Source organism: Salmo salar, chromosome 02 (assembly GCF_965601325.2).
Source record: "Salmo salar chromosome 02, fSalSal1, whole genome shotgun sequence".
NCBI lineage: Eukaryota > Metazoa > Chordata > Actinopteri > Salmoniformes > Salmonidae > Salmo > Salmo salar.
The window spans coordinates 42113063-42136644 of NC_138292.1; the positions used below are offsets into that span (position 1 = coordinate 42113063).

Sequence of the window (23582 nt, forward strand, 5' to 3'; positions counted from 1 at the left end):
CTGACAACTTCAAAGAAAAACTGCATCAATATACCAGCTTACTACAATCTCCTGATGATTTTTCTCTGAAATTCGCTGTTCACCTGTGGGCTAAGGTTAGATTTTATGCTTGTATGAAGAAAATGCATAATGTTTGGCCCTTTCATGATAGCTATCCTTCCAAACGGCATTTGCCAGTACAGGACAAAGTCAAGAACCTTTCATCCTTCATGGCTTTTTAAGTTTAACTTCTCAGGTTTATTTTTGTAATTTACTCCTCCTTGAACTATGTGTTCAACAAGTAAAGCAGTAGCTACCTACAGTACATTCTTCAGATGCTAGAACTGGGCAATCTTGTCTTTTAGCCATGCCCTTCAATGTTACTTCCTGATATTCCTGAGGGGAGCTTGGTTCTCTGTGCAGTCATAGTCCATGCTAAGGTTCGGTGCACACTGGCCCTATCAAAGCAAAAAAATGCTGCTCCCTTTTAGATGGGTCTCTCGCACTATGGGCCCAGGGAGATGGTCACAGCCAGGGCTGTGGCAGCTCCACTCACCCTCAAACAGGTCGATGGAGCATGGCCGCGGGGCTCCAGCATCTCACTCCAGAGAGCCGGGCAGAACATGGAACACCCTTGGAACGGCCCAGTCAAGGTCATCGGGAGGAATGCTGGAGATCTGCCATTACAGCCAGAACACCACCACAAACATGCGTGAGCAACAGAGCACATCAATCTAATAGTAAAGACATTGTACTGTGTATAGACATAAACTGTGCATTAAGCTTCATATTGCACAGAGTATGATGTGTTAATTATATGTCTGTATTTCTCAACTTTACAAAATATATACATAGCCCTCACATTTTATGAAAAGGAAACATAAGGAGAAACATGGATGAAGTGATACACTTTAGTATAAAACACATTGCGGAGGGGATTAATATTTACTGTAATTTACGTCTACATTCATAACATAAGTTAAAGAACAGTAGGAAGGACGTAAAAACCACTTCGGGTAAATATACACTGAGTAAAAAACATTATTAATATTGAGTTGCACCCCCTTTTCCCCTCAGAACAGACTCAATTTGTCAGGCATGGACTCTACAAGGTGTCGAAACCGTTCCACAGGGATGCTGGCCCATGTCGACTCCAGTGCTTCCCCCAGTTATGTCAAGTTGGCTGGATGTCCTTTGGGTGGTGGACCATTCTTGATACACATGAGAAACTGTTGAGCGTGAAAAACCCAGCCGCATTGCAGTTCTTGACACACTCAAACCGGTGAGCCTGGCACCTACTACCATACCCCGTTCAAAGGCACTTAAATCTTTTCTTTCCCATTCAGCCTCTGAATGGCACACAAACAATTGTCTTAACTCTTAACAATCCTTCTTAAACCTGTCTTCTCCCCTTAATCTACACTGATTGAAGTGGATTGAACAGGTGACATAAATAAGGGATCATAGCTTTCACCTGGATTCACCTTGTCAGTCTGTCATGTAAAGAGCAGGTGTTCCTAATGTTTTGTACACTCAGTGTATTATGTCCGACAGCAGAGCGAACACATTTTAGGGTAGCATTAAAGAATGACTTTGCATCACCTTAAACATATTGCCTCCTTGCATAAAAGCTACCACTGGAAAATATATTGACTTAATATGTATCCCTTTGAGTGGGGGGACTTAATTCATTACATTAAATAAATAACTAAATTAATAATCATAAAAATGGAATAATGTTCTGCCCTTTTGAGCGATTGTTATCTGAATTAACGTTACATCACTCCCACAAAACTTCTATATTTAGCTACATATTTTCTTCATCATTGTTTTTATGTGTTTCTCTGTCTTTTCCTCCTGTTCTCTACAATTCTCTTTCCATCCTCCTTGGCTTCTTTTTCTCTCTCACCTCTGTTCCGTCTCTCACTTCAGCTGACACATTTCCTCAACTCTCTCTCCCCTCTTCTCCCACTCGCTTCTATTTCATTCATAGTCTTCCTTTGTTCCTATCTTTTTACTCATCATTTCCTACTCTACTTTCACATGACACACATTTAACCACTTAAACATAAACACTCTTAAACACTTATACATTCACTATTATTTCTTCTCTCCCCTTTGCATAGTTCTCAATTATCCCCCATAACATTTTCATACTCTCCTTCTTGTACCGTCTATTTTTTTTCTTAATTTCACTTGACCCATCTTTTCTCCCTCCTCCACCTCACTTGTTTCATTCGACATCTCTCTCTTCATCTGTCCAGTTCCCCCACTGCCTCCCTCTATCCCTCCCTCCATCCCTCTCTCTTTTACATACTCCTGATTTCACTCATGAATCTCTCATGTCTCTTTTCATCTCTCTCTTTTCATATGGCCAGTTCCCGCCCTCCCCCATCCCTTCCTCTCACCCTCTTTTACATACTTCTGATTTCACTACCTCAGAGTCCAATCCTCCCTTCACCACCTCTCACATCTTCTCACATATCTCTCATTCCCCCACTTGCTCCCTCTATCCATCCCTGCCTCCCTCTGTCCCTCTCTTTTTTACATACTCCTGATGCTCTCCTCCTGGCCCCTGCCTGTCCACAGGGATTAATTGATAGTGAGAGATAATAAATCTTCCCATTAGGAGCAGGCCCCTGCCCATCGCTCATTATGCACCAGCTGCTCCTGAGCGCTGAGTCCCGGGGTTCCCCTGCTTCCTTTAACACCGACGTCTGGCATCTCCGCGGCAGCAAGGTTAATCTCTCTCTGTCGCAGTTCTGTCTGTCTTTTGGCTCGCTCCGTGATCAGATGTGAGCACACACGCACACACAGACCCACACCAGTCAGATGTTTTCAGTCTGTGGACTATTGCTAATTGTTTTGAGATACATTTGTATATATAGTGTATGTGGACACCCCATCAAGTTATTGGATTTGGCTATTTCAGCCACACCCATTGCTGTAAGGTGTATAAAATTAAGCACACAGCCATGCAATCTCCATAGAAAATGTTGGCAGTAGAATGGCCCATACTGAAGAGCTCAGTGACTTTCAACGTGGCACCGTCATAAGATGCCACCTTTCCAACACGTCAGGTCATCAAATTTCTGCCCTGCTAGAGCTGCCTTGGTCAACTGCAAGTGCTGTTATTGTGAAGTGGAAATGTCTAGGAGCAACAACGGCTCAGCCGCAAAGTGGTAGGCCACACAATCTCACAGAACGGGACCGCCAAGTGCTGAAGCATGTACAAATCGGCTGTCCTCGGTTGCAACACTCACTATCGAGTTCCAAACTGCCTCTGGAAGCAACGTCAGCACAATAACTGTTCGTCGGGAGCTTCATGAAATGGGTTTCCATGGCCGAGTAGCCACACAGAAGCCTAAGATCACCATCTGCAATGCCAAGCGTCGGCTGGAGTGGTGTAAAGCTCGCTGCCATTGGACTCTGGAGCAGTGGAAATGCGTTCTCGGAGTGATGAATCACAATTCACCATCTGCAGTCAGACGGACAAATCTGGGTTTGGCAGATGCCAGGAGAACGCTACCTGCCCCAAAGCATACTGCCAACTTTAAAGTTTGGTGGAGGGGGAATAAAGGTCAGAGGCTGTTTTTCATGTTTTGGGCTAGGTCCCTTCATTCCAGTGAAGGGGACTCTTAACGCTATAGCGTACAATGACATTCTAGACGATTCTGTGCTTCCAACTTTGTGGCCACAGTTGGAAGAAGAACTTTAGCTTTTTCAGCATGACAATGCCTTCGTGCAAAAAGCGAGGTCCATACAGAAATGGTTTGTCGAGATCAGTGTGGAAGAACTTGACTGGCCTGCACAGTGCCCTCACCTCAACCCCATCGAACACCTTCAGGAATAATTGGATGGCCGACTGCGAGCCGGGCCTAATCACTCAACATCAGTGCCTGACCGCACTAATGGCTCTTGTTGCTGAATGGCAGCATCAATGTTCCAATTTCTATAGGAAAGCCTTCCAAGAATAATGGAGGCTGTTACAGCAGCAAAGGGGGACCAACTTCATATTAATGCCCATGATTTTGGAATGAGATGTTCAATGAGCAGGTGTCCACATACTTTTGGTGATGTAGTGTGTCTTGGGCCATGATTCAAAGGACGGACTATGTATTATGTGCTTCCTTTCTTGAAATATTGCATTCTGTCACTTATTCTGTCACTTGTTATGTCGGTTATACAACTGTTCTGCAGCCAAACTATGATGATGATGATTACTGGAATAGTATAAGGGTTGATGGTTGGCAATCTCTATCAAGGCCTAGACAAAGACTGTTATAAGAATGTATCTCTGCTTGCTGTTCCTCATTAAATGTCACAGTAACAGACAATAGCAGAAGAGACCATTTCTAAGAAGGCTTCTATGCTCTATGTATGGATGTTTGCCATTGAGTAATAGTCATGAAATAGACAAATGGTCGCTCAGTGTATATCAATAATTACCCCTGGAGTCTCAGATGCGGTCACTGCAGATGAACTCTCTTCAGAAGGCCTCTATCCATCTTTTCGCGTAGCAGAAGTGCCTCTCACATTAGACAGATCAGTCACTTACCACTCCAACATGCACTACTCTCTCCACTCTCCCTGCTTGATATGCATATCTTAGCGAGTCACAATGGTAATCTTGTAAATAGCAGGTTTAAAAATGCACATGTTTCTCTGTGGCGCCCTCCTGTCTTTCATGTCACTGTGCACTTATACTTCAGTGGTTCGGTATCAGCAAACTCAGGTATAGCATGACTTCAAAAGGGATATTCCACACCGAGTGAATGGATCCATACGGCAAATGGCAACAAAATTCTCCTTGAGCCAGCTCTGCAGAGAGAGTTTGGATACACTGCAGTGTGAAAAGTTTACCTTTCCATACCGAGAAGAATACAAATGTGAAACAACCTGAGAATATAATGTACCACTCCACTAGTAGTGCAAAACAACCTGTTAATACATAGAATTCCAGAGTAGATGTTCAGACCTGCATTCAATCTGTGCTGTACATTGTTGCAATACATTGTAGTCTACCAATCAGAGAGACAGCTGGAGATTTTAACCTGAGAATATAATGTTGGGTAGACTACCGTGTATAGCATTGCATAGCAACAACATATTCTCAGGTTTAGTTGTATGTATCACATCTCTATCAACTGACAGTGTGTATGAATAATAGGACTCAAACAAGAGTAATATCGTTTAAAACTTTTTATTTAAAACTTTAAAATCATATAACCCATACAGCAAACTGTACAATTGAATTATTCACAGTGTGTTAAAAAGAAAATAACGCAATAGCTTCTCTATGATTTTATATTTCCCCATGTTTTACTTGGTTATTCTAATAATAGTCTTCTCTTAACACATACAGTTATTAGGTAAACAGAAAATGTTACAAAACATTACAAAAAACTATATTCATAGAAATTCTGCATGTCCACAAAGAAAACCCTGGTCGGCATCAACATATTAACCCTATTGTTTGAAACAATTCAGCTCAACTCAAAACGAAACATAAATAAATACCTAGCGCTGTGACTGTTTGATTGCTTAATAAAGTGTAACTCATTCTAACTCATACCACATACTGCACATATGTGTCATTTTATTTTTTTCATTATTTTTATCTTAGATTTCATAAAATGTTGTAAAATAACTGGATTCACATTTTGGTATAAAAAAAGACAGTATGCTTTATAACTGGGACTGATTGAATTAACCGAACTCAAATCTTGGTAGTAAATTCAAATAGTTTTATTAAAATGGATCACTGATGTCCATTTTCACCACAATTATTTCGGAGAGTATGTGGATTGACAAAAAAAAAGCAATAAAGTAACTTGTGTTTGCAGTCAAAGGGGAATTCAACTGGAAGCCAGTCTAACCTGTAGTGTAACAACCAGTCTTTGCCCAACTGCATCATGGGTTTCAAAAGAGAAGAAAAGAGCCAGCTAGATCATACAAAATCTATTTTAAATGAGTTTCCTCTACAGTTTTGGGGAATTCAATATCACAACGTCACATACACCTCATATCAATATATTAGGTGCGATAAAATAAGATTTACATATAATATTCTGCTCTTGATGATCATAATCCAATATAATATATTATAATCCATTCCAATTGAATAAATTAATATGGAGGATGGGGAAGTGGGAGTGGGGTACAGGTTAACGTGGCATATGAAACCGAATTTAAATTAAGAAATTGTGTTTGGCTGAGAACAAAAATGCATCTATTTACCTGTAAAAATGTAGCAAAATACATTTTCTCCTGTTCATCTTATCTACATATACTCTACTTTGCAGACGGGAGTTGATTAACATTTATACAATGAGTTTCTACCAAACCAATAATATGTCACACAGATGTAAGTTTCCTTGAATCTTTACATTGTTAATGTTGAAAAAAAGGAACCCAAGATAGTTTGTCTTTTTTATCAATATTGTAAACCTCACAGAGGTATGCTGTCTATTCAGCTCCCTATTCCGGCAGCTCACATATAGACTCCTAGCATCTTACAGCTCAATACTCATTGCAGATATACAGTTTATAGGCGTTACAGACGACATAAACACAGAAAACCAAACTTCCGTCTGTTTGTTCATCTCATCATCTGAGCATGATATTGATTCATGATATTGACTAATTTAATGATATCTATCTCTAGTGCACAGTATGAAAATCATATGCAAAACCAAAGGGTCTTGTCAGCCACTCAGAGCTAGCCTATCTCATTTCCGTAACGGTAGCATAGCGCTCGGTAACGCTGCCACAGAGCTTTTAGATCGGGCCTGCAATATGAATAAGCTAAATAATTTGCGAGTCCCAAGGACATTCACTGTTGCCGTGGCCACAAAGTAAACACACATAGAAGGAAGAGTATGATGACAGCATTTGTTTCTAACTCATACGGTCCCTTGTCCATTGTCCTCCTCCCAACACACTACTAAACCAAGTCATTTACAGTCAGTCACCTGCAATTGCAGAACTAAAACCAAACGGCTTAAAAAAGTGACTACGAAGTCCGTACATCTGTTCTGTGCTTTCTGCATTTCTTTCATATCACTGATATTTTTAGATTAGAGTGTCTGTTTAGCAGTCAGAAGGGTTCGATGGTAATTCATTGCAAGCAGCAAAAGCAATTCAATGGACGCTGTGCGATTATAACATGGCTATTTCTGAGCGGCCTTATTGTAGAGAGACTTTGACAAAATGGAAACAGATGGCTAATTGCCCTCTGAAAATGCTATATTGCCATAGATTTTTTTTAAGACAACTAAAAGCCAATGTAGACACATTTCTCTGAAATGTTTATTAAGTGGACATGGGCAGAGAAAACCAACTAGCCAAGCTAGCCTAGCTAGCTGGCTAACTAGCTAACTGACTATAACCCTAACCATAACCCTTCAAACATGAATGGTATGATAGGGTTTAACATAACCATACATATGTTATGCTTTTATGAGTAAATCAGTTCAGTTTATACCCCTAAATCGTACAGTTGTTCAACGTCTAAATGTCTAAAAAAGTAATGAGACCAGGCAGTTATTTTAGAGGACAATATAGACTAGTAGTGCAATAAGTATAAGGGGGTTCATGTCCATTTATCATTGGGAGCCAAATAAGAGTAAACACTTCAAGTTATGTACTTTCATTTTGGTACATGAATACATTGAAGCAAATCACTCCTCGTTCATTATCCCATGGGTATTGTAGATTTGCTTGTTTGATTAATAAGATGCCCCAAAAAAGTCATATCTGATAGAAACACGTTACCCTGTGTTATAAAGAGGAAAAAGGCCATGGATACTCTTCTTTAACATAGTCTAATTTACAAATATTGGATCAGTATCTCATGAAGAACTTGCATGAGCAGTCACATCCAAGGATTCGTTTTATTTCACGGGCCGATCTTTGGCAATTGGCTAGATCATTGTTCTTAATTGTTTTCACATACTAAATTATCTTAACATCCACAAAACATATGTCTGAAAATAATGTGGTGAAGCACAAACAAATAGGGCCCTACATTGTGTTTAGTCACAATAACAAAATGGCACCATATGTGGAAACGTTATTCATTAACAATAAATCAACATCAACTGAAGCCATCCCCATTAAAACCTCGGGATGGCTTCAGTGATATCTCTCTCTCTTTGAACAGTAATTTTTCGTCAATTAAAGATAATCTGCAAACCTAGTTCACCGAGTGACCAATGCTCTCTCTTACTATGGGATTTGCTCATTGTTGGGATTCCATTGCTGTCATCTGCATGTACTACGGACATGTTTATTGTAGTGGAATTATAGAAGACCGATGGTCCAAGCCATGCGTTTAAAAACGCCTCCCACATAATAGACGGTGACTCAAAGAGAGCAAATCAAGAACTCAATGTTATGTCTGTACAAGGTTTGAGGTAACATCATTTTCTGCTGCCAAAGGACCTCCAGACAAGATAAAAAAAGAATCGGTCAGAACTTTAACTTTGAATGATCGTGATGTGCTATGTGTGACATAACTGATCTCCCGTCAAAACCCCATTTCCCATGTCTGTCTGTAGTTCTTTTATTGCCATGCTCAACGAAGCCAACTCTTTCTTTATGCCATATGTCCAATAAAAAGGTTGAATCTTTGTTGTCAATCAAGGATTCCTTGGATATCTTGTGATTCCTTGGTGAGTGTATTTTTTGTGTTACGTACGTAAACATCGGACTTGAATACAGATTATTTGGAGATGGTTCTTCTCCTCCACCTCACTCTCTCTCTCTTTTTCTGTCTCTTTTGGAATACATGGGTGAACGTTGTCATACCTGTGTCGCCGATGCTGCCATTTTGATAGTACCATGTTTAGATAGTGTTCCATGTTTCGTTAGTGTCCCTATGTCGCTGTGGTTGATGGTGAATCTGGTGATCCCCTCGATTCCATTGTCCCAGGTGTCGGGACCAATCACGCCCTCCACATTGCTCAGGAGGCTCTTTCTCTGGGAGGCGCAAACTGTCACGGGAACACGGGGGTCATCCCAGTGTTGCAGCTCATGTTGTCCTTTCCCGGGAGTCGTCGGTCGTTGAACGTGTGCATGTTGATCACTGCATCCGTCTTGACCATGACCGGGACCTGGTGGTGTTGCTTGTGTTTCACACGCGTCCCGCAGGTGAACGACTGTCTGATCTCGTCCACCATGGCACTGCAGAAAGACCTCTGGGCAAAAAGGGCGAGGATGAGGGGAGAGAAGGGGGGGAAAGGGATGGGGGGGTAAATGCCTTAGCTTTAAATGGTTCTGACAGCATAGAGTGTCAACAAAATCAAGAGTGCAAAACACATTAGCAATAGCACATTCATGCATGTTGTTCATCTCCCATCGCTGACAGCCATGTCAAACTGCAACCCCCACCACATGCAACCCACGCAATGTGCACTGTTCCTGCTCTGTCAGATAGATGGAACACAGAGTCGTATTCTTACCCCATTACCTATACAAGCATGCTTGACACAACCCACTTAGTTGCATAACTCCAATCTGCGATTTACAACTGTTGAGATTCATGGTATTCTGACATCTGCAATGACTAATAACGGATTAATTCGGCATGCTCCAATTTGCAATTATGCCTGTTAAAATTAAATAAATGTTCTATTTTATGGACAAATAGCACAGGGATTATTTGAGGGAATGCAAATCCCTTTAACAAAGGGAACTAAAATGGACAGAGAACAGAAAGTGAAGGATCTAAAATTAACCAATATATACTCTACGTCATGCAAACAATGTCATTAATAAAATAATCACATCAAGTACATTAAATTACTGATCAATAATCTTGAATCAGATTCATGGGGATAATATCTACCTGCTCACGTTTCGCCGTCTTCCTTAGCTTGTATATGAATTCGGCTATAGCCACAAAGACGGAGAGAACCAGGCCAGACGCCAGCACTATAAAGATCCCTCCCAGGTTCTGAATGCCCATGGGGCCAGCTTTCTCACGGCGCTCTTCGTCCAGACAGCTGCTGCCGCTCCACCACTTATCCTTGAGCATGTGCAGACGGCCATCTTCCAGGATGCTCAGGATGGCGATGGTCACTTTGTCCCGGTATGGAGAGCCTGTAAGGCAAGCAACAGGTCTGCTTTAGTCTGGTTGAAAGATAAGATAAACCACTAGCTGGAACTCGTTGATGAGGCCACAGGGGTGTCTTCACAACACATGGCTCAAATGTATCTCTTGTCATTGCATATTAATATACAGTACCAGTCAAAAGTTTGGACACACCTACTGATTCAAGGGTTTTTCTATTTTCTACATTGTAGAAAAATAGTGAAGACACAACTATGAAATAACACATATGGAATCATGTAGTAACCAAAATCAAAATGTATTTTAGATTTTAGATTCTTCAAAGTAGCCACCCTTTGCCTTGATGACAGCTTTGCACACCCTTGGCATTCTCTCAACCAGTTTCACCTGGAATACTTTTCCAACAGTCTTGAAGGAGTTCCCACATGTTGAGCACTTGTTGACTGTTTTTCCTTCACTCCGTGGTCCAACTCATCCCAAACCATCTCAAATGGGTTGAGGTTGGGTGATTGTGGAGGCCAGCCCTTACTCAGATTAGAGGTGTGTTTTGGGTCATTGTCCTGTTGAAAAATAAATGATAGACCTCTAAGCGCAAACCACATGGGATGGCGTTTCGCTGCAGAATGCTGTGGTAGCCATGCTGGTTAAGTGTGCCTTGAATTCTAAATAAATCACAGACAGTGTCACCAGGAAAGCACCCCCACACCATCCCACCTCCTCCTCCATGCCTCACGGTGGGAACCACAAAAGCGGAGATCATCCGTTCACCTACTCTGCGTCTCACAAAGACATGGTGGTTGGAACCAAAAATCGCAAATTTGGACTCATCAGACCAAAAAACAGATTTCCACCGGTCTAATGTCCATTGCGCGTCTTTCTTGGCTCGAGCAAGTCTATTCTTCTTATTGGTGTCCTTTAGTAGTGGTTTCTTTGAAGCAATTCGACCATGAAGGCCTGATTCACTCAGTCTCCTCTGAACAGTTGATGTTGAGATGTGTCTGTTACTCTGTATACATTTGGCCCTTCTTTGGACACTGTGCTAACAAACCTCCAAACGAGCTTCAACTCCATTCAACACTCCTTCCGTGGCCTCCAACTGCTTTTAAATGCTAGTAAAACGCTCTTCAACCGATTGCTGCCCGCACCCTCCCACCGACTAGCATCACTACTCTTGACGGTTCTGACCTAGAATATGTGGACAACTACAAATACCTAGGTGTCTGATTAGACTGTAAAATATACTTCCAGACTTACATTATGCATTTCCAAACCAAAATGAAATCTAGAATCGGCTTCCTATTTTGCAACAAAGCCTCCTTCACACATGCCGCCAAACACACCCTCGTAAAACTGACTATCCTACCGATCCTTGACTTCGGCTATGTAATTTACAAAATAGCCCCCAACACTCAGCAAACTGGATGTAGTCTATCACAGTGCCATCCGTTTTATCACCAAAGCCCCATATACTACCCACCACTGCGACCTGCATGCTCTCGTTGGCTGGCCCTCACTACATATCCGTCGCCAAACCCACTGGCTCCAGGTCATCTATAAGTCTTTGCTATGTAAAGCCCTGCCTTATCTCAGCTCACTGGTCACCATAGCAACACCCACCCGTAGCACGCGCTCCAGCAGGTATATTGCACTGGTCAGCCCCAAAGCCAACACTTCCTTTGGCCGCCTTTTCTTCCAGTTCTCTGCTGCCAATGACTGGAACAAATTGCAAAAATCTCTGAAGCTGGAGTCTTATATCTCCCTCTCTAACTTTAAGCATCAGCTGTCAGAGCAGCTTACCGATCACTGTAACTGTGCACAGCCAATCTGTAAATAGCACACCCAACTACCTCATCCCCATGTTATTACTTACCCACTTGCTCTTTTGCACCCCAGTATCTCTACTTGCACATCATCATCTGCACATCTATCACTCCAGTATTAATGCTAAATTGTAATTATTTTCACCTCTAGGGCCTATTTATTGCCTACCTCCCTACACTTCTACATTTGCACACACTGTACATAGATTTTTTATTTTCTTTTGTTATTGACTGTACGTTTGTTTGTGTAACTCTGTTGTTTTTGTCGCACTGCTTTGCTTTATCTTGGCCAGGTCGCAGTTGTAAATGAGAACTTGTTCTCAACTGGCCTACCTGGTTAAATAAAGGTGAAATAAAGTTTAAAAAAATATTAAAACTTGTTACTCTGTGAAGCATTTGGGCTGGAATCTCTGAGGCTGGTAACTCTAATTAACGTATCCTCTGCAGCAGAGGTAACTCTGGGTCTACCATTCCATTCCTGTGGCAGTCCTCATGAGAGCCAGTTTCATCATAGTGCTTTATGGTTTTTGCAACTACACTTGAAGAAACCTTCAAAGTTCTTGAAATGTTCCGTATTGACTGACCTTCGTGTCTTAAAGTAATGATGGACTGTCATTTCTCTTAGCTTATTTGAGCTGTTCTTGCCATATGGACTTGGTCTTTTACCAAATAGGGCTATCTTCTGTATACCAAACCCACATTGTCACAACACAACTGATTGACTCAAACGCATTAACAAGGAAAGAAATTCCACAAATTAACTTAAGGCACAACTGTTAATTGAAATGCAATCCAGGTGACTACCTCATGAAGCTGGTTGAGATAATGCCAAAAGTGTGCAAAGCTGTCATCAAGGCAAAGGGTGGCTACTTTGAAGAATCTCAAATATATTTTGATTTGTTTAACAATTTTTTGGTTACTACATGATTCAATATGTGTTATTTTATAGTTTTGATGTCTTCACTATTATTCTACAATGTAGAAAATAGTAAAAATAAAGAAAAACCCTGGAATGAGTAGGTGTGTCCAAACTTTGACCGGTACTGTAAATCAAATCAAAGTTTATTAGTCGCATACACAGTTTTGCAGATATTATCGCAGATGCATCGAAATGCTTATGTTTCTAGCTTCAACAGTGCAGCAATATATTTTTTTATTTTATTTAACTAAGCAAGTCAGTTAAGAACAAATTCTTATTTACAATGAAAGCCTACCGGTGAACAGTGGGTTAACTGCCTTGTTCATGGGCAGAATGACCGATTTTTACCTTGTCAGTTCGGGGATTAAATCCAGCAACCTTTTGGTTACTAGCCCAATGTTCTAACCACCTGCCGCCCCAAATATCTAGCAATAATTGAACAATATACACAGTCAAAAAATTACAAAAATACCAAGAGTAAAATACAATAGTAGCACAGTAGTAGTTAATCGAAATGCTCTGCATCGAAAGCACAAATATAGGATTAATTTGTTTCTGTCCAGCTCGAAGGACCACCTCCTACCAGTGTATCAGTGGGGGATGGTGCTTGTTGCAGGAGTTATGGAGAGTATTCATACCATCAACAACCTATTATATATTTTAAGGTACAGATGTTGTTACATCTTACCCATGGGAGTGCCTATTCCATAGCCTTTGCTATCAATGACGCCTCCAACCTGGGTGAGGTTGCAGTTCCGCTGGGTAATGTAATCGATTGTGGTGGACTCCATGAGCAAGGCATAGTCAGACTTCAGAACCCTCTGGATGCCGTCCTCAATGGACTTGACCAGCGACGTACTCTGTTTACTACTCATAAAGGCCCACATCTTCTCAAAAGTAGAAACCTTTGATTTCTGGAAGGGGAAGAATTGAAAGTACAATCAATGTTGAATCTCAGATTGTGCATTACAGCTGGCCAAAGGGGCATTGAGTCTACACAGTTCTTTTTTGAAATTAACATGTGTTCTACACTGTGTTGATCCCATTACACATACAGCCCTCTCATCTTTGTAGCACATAGTATTGGTGTTGAAAATACTCTGGCAATCTTGGCAATCTTGAGCACCTATCATGCTATTATTATCCTTTTCCCACAATTCTCCATTTCGAGAAGTATATTATTGTACGAATAAAGGAATGTATTGGAGCCTTGAGCTCCAAGAAAAGGAATAAACTGTGCAATGCCACTAACATTCACAGCTTTCAAGTCCTATATCTACTTTGACACATATACTTTCATACATTTATTGTTTATTTTTTTGTATAAAAAGTGACTTGTGCCACTGGATATAATCATTTAGTAAGGGGAGGTAATGTCATCTATTTTCATCCACGGGAAATAGGGAAAAAGGCTGGATTAATTGAGTTCCTCTCTATTAGCCTTGCGTTTGTCTATGTGATATTTCATGCTATTTGACATGGGGTCAAATGTTATTCCATACCTAATTTGAGATAATTACTGACTCATCATCATAGTCATTTGAAAATATGAAGGATGTTAAAGCTTTTTAGTTACTTAATTCCTGCATTGACGGTTAAAATGTGAAAAAAAATTTATTTAGACGTGCAGGTGACACACATACAGTACATCTGATTGTCAAGATAGCATAGTGCTACTGCAAGTGTGCCAGAGACTACAGTGCAAAGATTGCCCTACAGTGCCCTTCCATGCAGTGTGATTTGACATATCTACAGCTACTCCCCGACCTCTTCAGTATTTATCAGCTCCCTCATCTGCTTCAGTTGAGCTCGTTAGCCCTCCCAGTGATAACGAGAAAGAGAAGGGCACTTGAGCTCTGCAACTGATGAGGTAATTATAGACACCTGTGTCTCCTCTGACTAATAACACTGCAATCATATCTGTCACTAATCAAAGTAAACACGCTTAAGGAGTAAAATCCACTTTTTACTGTTCCGAGAACTTACAGCAAGTTCTTGACTAACTGTCAATAATCTTTCATTTAGAGAAGGTTCAAATAGATGTGTATAGCTCAGGGTAGACAGGCAGCCATTAGGTACTAAAGGCCCTAATGAGGAGATGATTAGTAGGATAAAAAGGTGTGTTTCAGTAGGGGCTGGAGCAAAAGCCTGAACACTCAGTAGCTCTCCAGGAAGAGAGTTGGCCACCCCTGGTTTATACCATAGCCAGTAGTTCCAATGGTTAGGCAACTGATGACTCTAATTTGGTATAATCACAAATTCTAGTTACTCCATGGACCATGCCTAATCCCTCATTGAACTCCATGTTAATCAAGCCTTATGGAATAGAATGGTTACTAATGTTCACTTTCTCCCCCCGTGGATGTTTTGGTGGTAACTGGGAATCTTTATGTGGGTGAAAATTCTGTTGGTGGATATTCTGATCGGGCCATAGAGCAGCTGAGACATATTGCTAACAGAGAGTAGAAAGAGATACATTATGAATAATAATAATAATATTTGTAACACACTTTTCAAAATCCCAAAGTGCCAATAAATAGAATATGAATACAATATAAGTAGAATATTAATTGAATGTAATATGAATAAACCAATATAAAGGAAATAGGGATGACGGAAATAGCAAATGAGAGAAGAGAGAAGTCAACTAAAAATACATCCTCAATTCTATTGTCAGGGCAGGGGAAACTACAAAGATACACTCTTTAGCAGAGGCACACATATTACATATAGTATTTATGAACTATTCAACAGAAAATGTTTGAAAGTGTAAAACTGGGACAATCACCCTGTGTAAAATGATCTGTTATCGTAGCTATTGTGTGCCATAAAGATATGGACCTTCCCTTGTCCATAAAACATTTTCCATAGCACTGTGTCCAATATTTTCCGTTTCTTACACAGAAAAACAACCAACCCTTACATGTTATCCAGCACCACTGTAACAGCATCTGAGGCGAAACTCAAAATAATAAAATAAAGCTGAGAACCCTGCAGGGCAAAAGCTGAAACTTTGGAATAAAAAAATCATTATGGAGGATCACATCAAACAGCGTGGAGAAGTGGAGAACTTGCTTTTGCAGCGGGAATTAAGATCTAACTGGAAATAAATAAATAAATATATATATATATATATATATATTTAGTGGAATATTATTATTTTATTTTATTGAGAAGCATACTGCATATAAAAAAAGTACTGATCCAGCATCTTGTCTCAGTTCTTCATAAACACGTTTTATGACAATATAACTGTGCGTACTCAGCGTGCTTCAATCAATGGGGCTGAATTCAAACTGGTTGAAGTGACTGGAGAAATGAAGAGATTTAATTATGTTCTTTTCAGATAATGTTCTTGGCAGATTATTTATTTAATATGAGTAATGAAATCAACATGAAACAAAGCACAACGCAAAACCAAAGCAGACAGACCCCGTCTTTTAAGCTACATACCTTGAAGAAAGACATGGTGGCACCGTCTTTGACCACACCATACTCAATCTTGGTCTGCTTGGCGATGTCGTCGGCAGAGTCCACGGGCGACTCCATGCGCTCCACGGTGAGGAAGGCGGCCAGGTTGGCCGTGTAGGAGGAGATGATGATGAGGGTGAAGAACCACCAGATGCCTCCGATGATCCTGGTGGACAGGGCTTTGGGCATCAGCTCAGAGCCTGGATGGCAGACAGGGTGAGGGAGAACAACGGTCATCTTACAGATACACTATAGGTATTCAGTCGCTAATTGTTTAGCTCACATTTTGGCTTGAATTTTGGTTGCATGGTTCATATACATATTCTATGATATATTAGGTCATTTCTAGACAATATTTCTGTCCATTTAAGGGACCTATTTTGACTCAAGAGTACCCCCAGAGGCGAAAGTTTAGTATAGCCTTTATAATGGAGATGTTTGACATCACATATGCATCTTCTTTATATAAGACTGTTACAGAATATAACACACACAATGGTTATATGGTTGCTTTTTCACATAAAGGTGATTAATGGAACACACACTCTTGGTCTTAATCAAATCTCAGATGGAAAACAACTAAAGGGGCATATCTAAGCACCTGGCAGCCTTCCTAAGTTTGGAAAATGTATTATATTTTAATTTGAATACAATTGGCTGATTATGAAGGAAGCGGATCAGCATAACTTTTTGGGGGCTATCCCAAACTCGAATGCCAGATACAGTAGGATTCCTGGATCAACACAAACCCCCAGTCTGTGTTGAGAATTCTTTTAAAAAGAATGGTCATGTTCCAAGCTGACAATATTCCAGTTGTGTTTCATGCACCATTCAATGGTTGTGTGCAAGTTATCGACTACAGAGTCAGGTATCTGATTGCTATATCATATGATGAGGTTAGTTGCAATTTTAAACACCTATACATGCACTGTGAGATATCATAATCAGGTCAGCATCAGGTTGATTGTCCTACAAGAGGAAAATCCTAGCACAGCCCCCCCCCCAGAGGGAAGCTACATATAATTGTTCATTATAGTGATAACCCCCGGGATGAAACTCCTCCAGAGGGGCGAAATGCGACACTTAATTGTCCGGTGTCTCCGACATGACGGGAGGATATCAAAGCAGTAATGGAGTGGGTGGTCTGGGCTGGAGAACTGGCATGCATCTTCAATGTAGTCAGCCTGGAACGCGGCCTCTGATACCACCAAGCTTAACAGACAGAAATCTATTCTGGTGTTTTTGAAATAATAAAGTGACACGTGTTTGCTTTTTCGCTGTGGGGTTTCATAAAGAAACCTGACACTAGGCCAGCGTCCAATTAAAATAATGTCACCAAGACAAAGGGGTCACATCTAAATGTGATTCTGCTCTTTCTCTGCCTTTGAAATGTTCCCCCTCCTTTGCCACAGCCATATGTTCTATATGCTTTCTGTTATTGGGGCTGAGATTTCGAGATTACAATGTGTCTATTCTGTGTTTTGTATTCTTCTTTGCATGATTTTTAATTGTGTAGAGCAGTGTCTCACAAAGAATGCACGGATAACATACATCCATTTGTGACAACTTACATTGGACAGGTTGAAAATGGCTTATCAGTCTCAGGACATAAATGTTCAATTACTTAGGTTGGCCAGACTGCCTCCCACAGCATTTAGTATGACATTGTGAGGTCCTCTGTCAGATAAATTCCCATATATCTTGTTTACAATTGCTTTTTGACTCACGGTTAGTTACTTTATTTTCTGTCCCTGTCGACGTCTAAAACAACCTCTCCACCAGAGGTTGCGTTCAGTGCCCTCCACTACTTTACGGAGAAGATTTATGAGGGCAATTTTGAAGAGTAACCACCCCACTGAGAGAAGGTAAAGTGGTCAGCTTTTTAACCTTCCTTACCCAATTTGATTGGATTTGTCCTTTGCGATTTGACAGCCTTACACGGTGGCTAAACAAGGCCAGTACAGTAACACACCAAGGTAAGAACTATCACTTAAGTATAGAAGGACACCCAGCTCGGCAGTCAAACTGGTAAGGAACTGGAACTGGTAGCCCAATTGGATTCCAGGCCATTGTCACGTCCTGACCAGTATAAGGGGTTATTTGTTATTGTAGTTTGGTCAGGACGTGGCAGGGGGTGTTTGTTTAGAGTGTTTCGGGGTTTGATGGGCTATGTTATTATGTAAGAGGGGTGTTTGTTTAAAGTGTTCCGGGATTTTTGGTCTATGTTCTAGGTTAGTGTTTTTCTATGTTCAGTCTAGTTTTTCTACTTCTATGTTTAGGGTTTGTTGATTGACCTTCAATTGGAGGCAGCTGTTCCTCGTTGCCTCTGATTGAAGGTCCTATGTATATGGGTGTTTGTGCTATGGGGGTTTGTGGGTAGTTGTCTCCTGTTTTGTGTCTGTGCACCTGACAGGACTGTTTTATGTCGTTTGTTGTTTTGTATACATGATTTGTTTGTTTTTCCTTCTTTAAAATTGAATAAAGAAGATGAGTATACACCTTGGTCCAATCCTTACGATGCCCGTTACAGCCATAAAATGCTGTTGTCAGCTGGAGTGCACAGCACCTAGAACACTCAAATAAATACAAAAAACGGATTGGTCATATAGTGCTGCTGAGGAAATACAACCTTTGTCAATGCATTATACATCTCCTTGAAGAAGGACTTCATGTCTTCTAAGCCAAAGAAGTATAAATGTTCTTTCAGAGCAGAAGACAATGATACAGTTCCAGTCAACAAAGCAACACAATCTCAGTGACTGCAGTGCTGCTGCAGCTAGAATGGCTAGGTGCTGACATCATAGTTTCAAGTAGTAATGTCATGTGAAAGGCCTTGCAAAACACTATGACAAAAAACTCCAATCTAAAGTATGTTACGGGATGGGGGATGTGACTCTAAATACACACTACGGCAAAATGGCAATTTTATTGAGAAAGGTATTAGGCTCAGGGATGCTGAATGAATGAATGAAGGACATTCTATTTTTGTGCCAAAGCACCAGTTGGCAACCCATCCCTTATGGGATTGATTGACACAAACAAACATTACAATAATTCACTGTGATGATTCTGTGATAACTATTGATGGTTGTAACATTACATACAGTGGTAACATTTGCTGTGATCCGCCTGTGTGAAATTCATGCATTCACAGTACCCCCTATCAACCATAGTACAATATTCGACTTACAAAAAGCATTCATAACTACTCATGGCTCCTTATAACAGCCTTGACAAAAGCACACATGCTTAAAATAGATTCATAATGCATTACACAGAAGTGTCTCATAAAAAAAGAAAACTGCTTGCTCCATCGTCAGTTTGAAAAAGGACAATCGGAGCCTTTCTGGGAGTTATATTGTCTGTGGATTTAGAAGCACTGAGTACTATTAAGTGCAATGCCCTGGCTTTCTCCCCATTATTATTTCCCCCACAACCAAAGCTTCAACTTAACATCATCTTCCCGTGAGAATCATTACCTGCACTTAACATTCTCTCCTTAGCGGCCTCATCACATAAAAACACGCTCTCTACGCCAGAGGCTGTTACTGCTTGTTAATCCCTTTTAAATACTGAATGTCATATAAACTAAAAATGTTTTCCAAGTTGAGAAACTCTCTTCTCCTTATCGGAATAAGATAACACAGATAAGGTCAAAACAATGCCCCATGACTATAAATGTAATACTTTGTACAGCTTCTGTTACTTACACATTTTGCATATCAATATAGCAACTTATTTTCATGTTTCACCCGTTTTGCAACACCTATCAGACACTATGTTTGTCATGAGGAAAGCCTCACACGGCCCAGAGCGCACCTCTTTTGAAGCATGCAAGGTGTGCTTTTACACCACTCCATTTTGTGTGTTCTTCTTGTTTTGTAGGACACCTCACTCCCACAGACAAGCTGGCAGGATTTTGTTTTATTAAACATGTCCATTTGCATTTTAAACATGTCAATGAAATGGCTTCCTCCTCAGCGGCTGTCGGTGAGTTTGGCAGCAGAGCATAAGGTGTCTGGTTTGTATAACAAAATGCAACCCTTTGGATACATATTTGGACTATTTGTATCAGGGTAGAACACATAGGACTTTTTGCACTTTCCATTAGCACTTAATTTAATTCCATGCCGGAAAGAATACAATAAGTATATTTCTCAGCCTCCTTGGTTTTTCCTTTTTACGGTTTGAGTGTGAGCACCTGCTGAGCTCCGTGGTCATTTTTTCTCTCACGCACCGGTCACCATTCCCCTTAGCCTGAGCACAGACCCTCAAACTTCTTTGCTACAGACAGGTAATCTGGCATTTGCCCGAAATGCCAGATGGCCAGTCCGCACCTGGCTACAGAACACATAGGTGCCACAATTACTCAATACTAGTCCGTAAATAAATGTGCGCAGGCAGTACATGGTGTTCCAGGGTGAAGACTATGTTATTTCTGCATTGAAAAATTACATGACCAATCCATTAGATAGTATAAAGGTTTGTTATAAGGAACTGGATAAAAAACACATTTTGTGTGGGTATGTCTTCCAGAGAATCAATGTTTGACCAACTTTTTAAGTTAACTGCAAATGATGCAGGTTGTTTTTTTGTTTTACTTTCACTAAGTTAGATTGGGAAAAGGTAACATGTTTAAAGAGTAATTGTAACTTGTTAACGTAATTGTTCTAAGCGATTCCAGACCACATTAGCACTATGATCTTAAAGGGATAGTTCACCCAAATTACAAAAGTAGATATCTTTTTGGTTTTGTTGACCTTGCTACTGTCACCCAAAACAATTTTTTGGGCACTTGTGTCCAAAGAACAAAGCAAGTCAATATCCCAGATAAAATAATTTTCCGTGTTTGATGTCCAAATCATTTTAAAGTAACTGTATAGACTCTTAGACCATTTTGCTGTGTCAAGTAAAATATCCTGTTGTATAGTATGTAATCTGGAGGAACAACATTAACCTGATTAGAGGAGGACAGTATTCAAAGGAACAATATTCTTTACCAACACAGGTGCTTTAAGTTTTAAGTTCAAGATTCAAGTGGTTGACCTACCATCCCAATGACAAAGGACTATCAATTTTGTTCAAAGATGAATTACCAACTTCCTGTTTTGCTTGTTCCTCTCCTCCCTCGCATACTGTCCTGTTAGCCTCCTAGCCTCCACTCACAATGCAAATTGTTAGAGATACCATGCAGCTACGCGGGAGAGTTGCCGAGGAGTACAGCTTTTGTGCTTAATGGATTGTCGCATTTGCTCTCCTTACCGGCGGAGATCCACCGTCGAGCCTCGTCGAGCCTCCCTAATTTGTCTTGTTACATTGAGGTTAAACATTTTATTAGTAGCTCTTTCTTTATCCTCGGCTGACTTCATTACGTCAAAGCATTTATGGGGCTCCATTTGCTTACGAATGTCTTTAAGGGTGGACGAGGCGACCGCATTAGCTTGGTGTCGCCGTAATATCCTTCCCCTAACCTTCCTCAGATTTGTGTAAGCTTACACAGAAGGTGGAATAATTCACATAGGTACTTTGGGGGTTGGGGAAAGACTAAATTTAACTGTCTGCTCTGGCATAAGGAAGATGCTGAGAATTGACATACTTTAATATTATGAAATTATGCATAAAGGACAATGACAATACACTACTCCAGCACTATAAAAGGCCCAAGTGGCATTTAACAAAATGTAATTTATCCCGAGAGCTGAGCTGTGTGTCGGACATAGATTTCGACAATGGGTCTTTGGTACGAGCACTCGGGAAACACAACAATATAAACGTCAACCTTGTGGCCACAGCCAACGCCAGCAAGGAGTGACAGCTGGCATTTGTCAGACACGTTCTCCAACTTACCCTTTCGTCCCAAAACACAAACAGCTGTGTTATGGGGGAAACAAATGCTACCGTGTTTTTCTGTCTTTACCTGCCACATTCTGACAGGTGTCTGACACCTACTTTCTCTCACCACTCCTGTTTCTATGAGCAGGCAGGGAGGTGACAACAGCTTTCTTTTGTAATGTACGTCTGAGCTGCAGTTGTTCCTGACGGGCAAGTGTCTTCTAAAACAGTCTCGAAAATGGAAATGAGGTAGCTTGTCAGTTAAAGAGGTGGAGAGAGGGAGGGTGGCTGCGCAGAGGAGGAAGGGAGTGGAGGGGGGACTGTTGCTTTTGACATGTGAAAGAGGGAACAAGCTCGGCTATACCATACCTTGCTGCATGAGGGAGCCCACACCGAACCAGAAGCTGTTAAGGAGGGTGAAGTTGTTCTCCACCACATCGGATCCGGGATTGCAGGGATGGGCGTCGTACCATTCGTACGGACTGAATCTACAGGGAGACAGGTGGAGAAGGATATCAGCAACAAAGGCTCCAGTGTACCACAATTTCGGCATAATGGTGTATTGTTACTGTGGGGCTCAGTTAACCCTGACGAGGCATGGGGAAAGAGATAATGTGCATTAGAATTCAATCCCTTTCTCACCAACATCAATATCAATATAGAAAAAAATGGGTACTCATGTAGCCCACCAATGTTTGCATACAGAAATGCTATACAAAGAAAGAGAAAAATGAGTTCAAAGGAAAACTATGACTCAAAGCAGTTTAATAATCAATGATATAACTGTGTTCATACTGTAATATGGGGATGGGGGTAATATAGGGACTTACATAGATCTGATATATTGCTCCCAAGTTTACATGTATTATGCATGGGTATACCTATCTTTGATTCATTTCATGCTCTTGGCCAGTAATCCTGTGGCTTTTGGGATGAACCATAGTAATGCATCTCAAATTGGTTCTAATAAGATGGAACAGAAGCTGTGCTTAATAATACATTCTAGTTCTCTGCATCGAAGACCTCTCTGCTGGGTATAGCACTCCTGATGTGTCCTTGAGCCTAGCACTTAACCTGAATTTCGCCTGACAAAACCACCCATGAAGCGTTAGCCTACAGTGTCCCTAAAGATCTGTGCAACTGTGGGCACAAATTACGGGGTGCAAAAGGAGACATATTTTCTTATGGCTTTTTACTCACTATACAAACAAAAGACAAGCTGTAAAGATGTCCACATTTATTGTTTTCAGTAACTTGATTGTTAGCGGTGCATTTGACATAGCATTTGTCAGTTGTGTTGACGTGCTCTTATGTGTCCTTGACGATAGCTGTCTGTCAACCCTGTTCAAATCAAAAAGTTTGCCGTACCTTTATATATCTCTGTAGATATCTCGCTGTGCTCAAAGGTAGCTAACTGTACACAGAAATACCACTTTCAGGACGACAGATATTGAAATGTCATTTTGTGATAGAACGAGGCATGCAA

At 40.8% G+C, this 23582-nt stretch overlaps 1 protein-coding gene across 1 annotated transcript in view; it reads right to left on the reverse strand.

Moving 5' to 3' along the window:
- Positions 1-5166: 5166 nt before the first annotated feature.
- LOC106583195 (glutamate receptor ionotropic, kainate 3) overlaps positions 5167-23582 on the reverse strand; it is a 125460-nt gene continuing 107044 nt past the window's right edge. Inside the window, exons 12-16 of the mRNA XM_082963131.1 lie at positions 22466-22584; positions 16247-16464; positions 13482-13707; positions 9830-10083; positions 5167-9177 (exon numbers count right to left, since the gene is read on the reverse strand). Of these exons, the coding sequence (XP_082819257.1) occupies positions 8785-9177; positions 9830-10083; positions 13482-13707; positions 16247-16464; positions 22466-22584 (1210 nt within the window). The 3' untranslated portion in view covers positions 5167-8784. The remainder of the gene's footprint in view (positions 9178-9829; positions 10084-13481; positions 13708-16246; positions 16465-22465; positions 22585-23582) is intronic.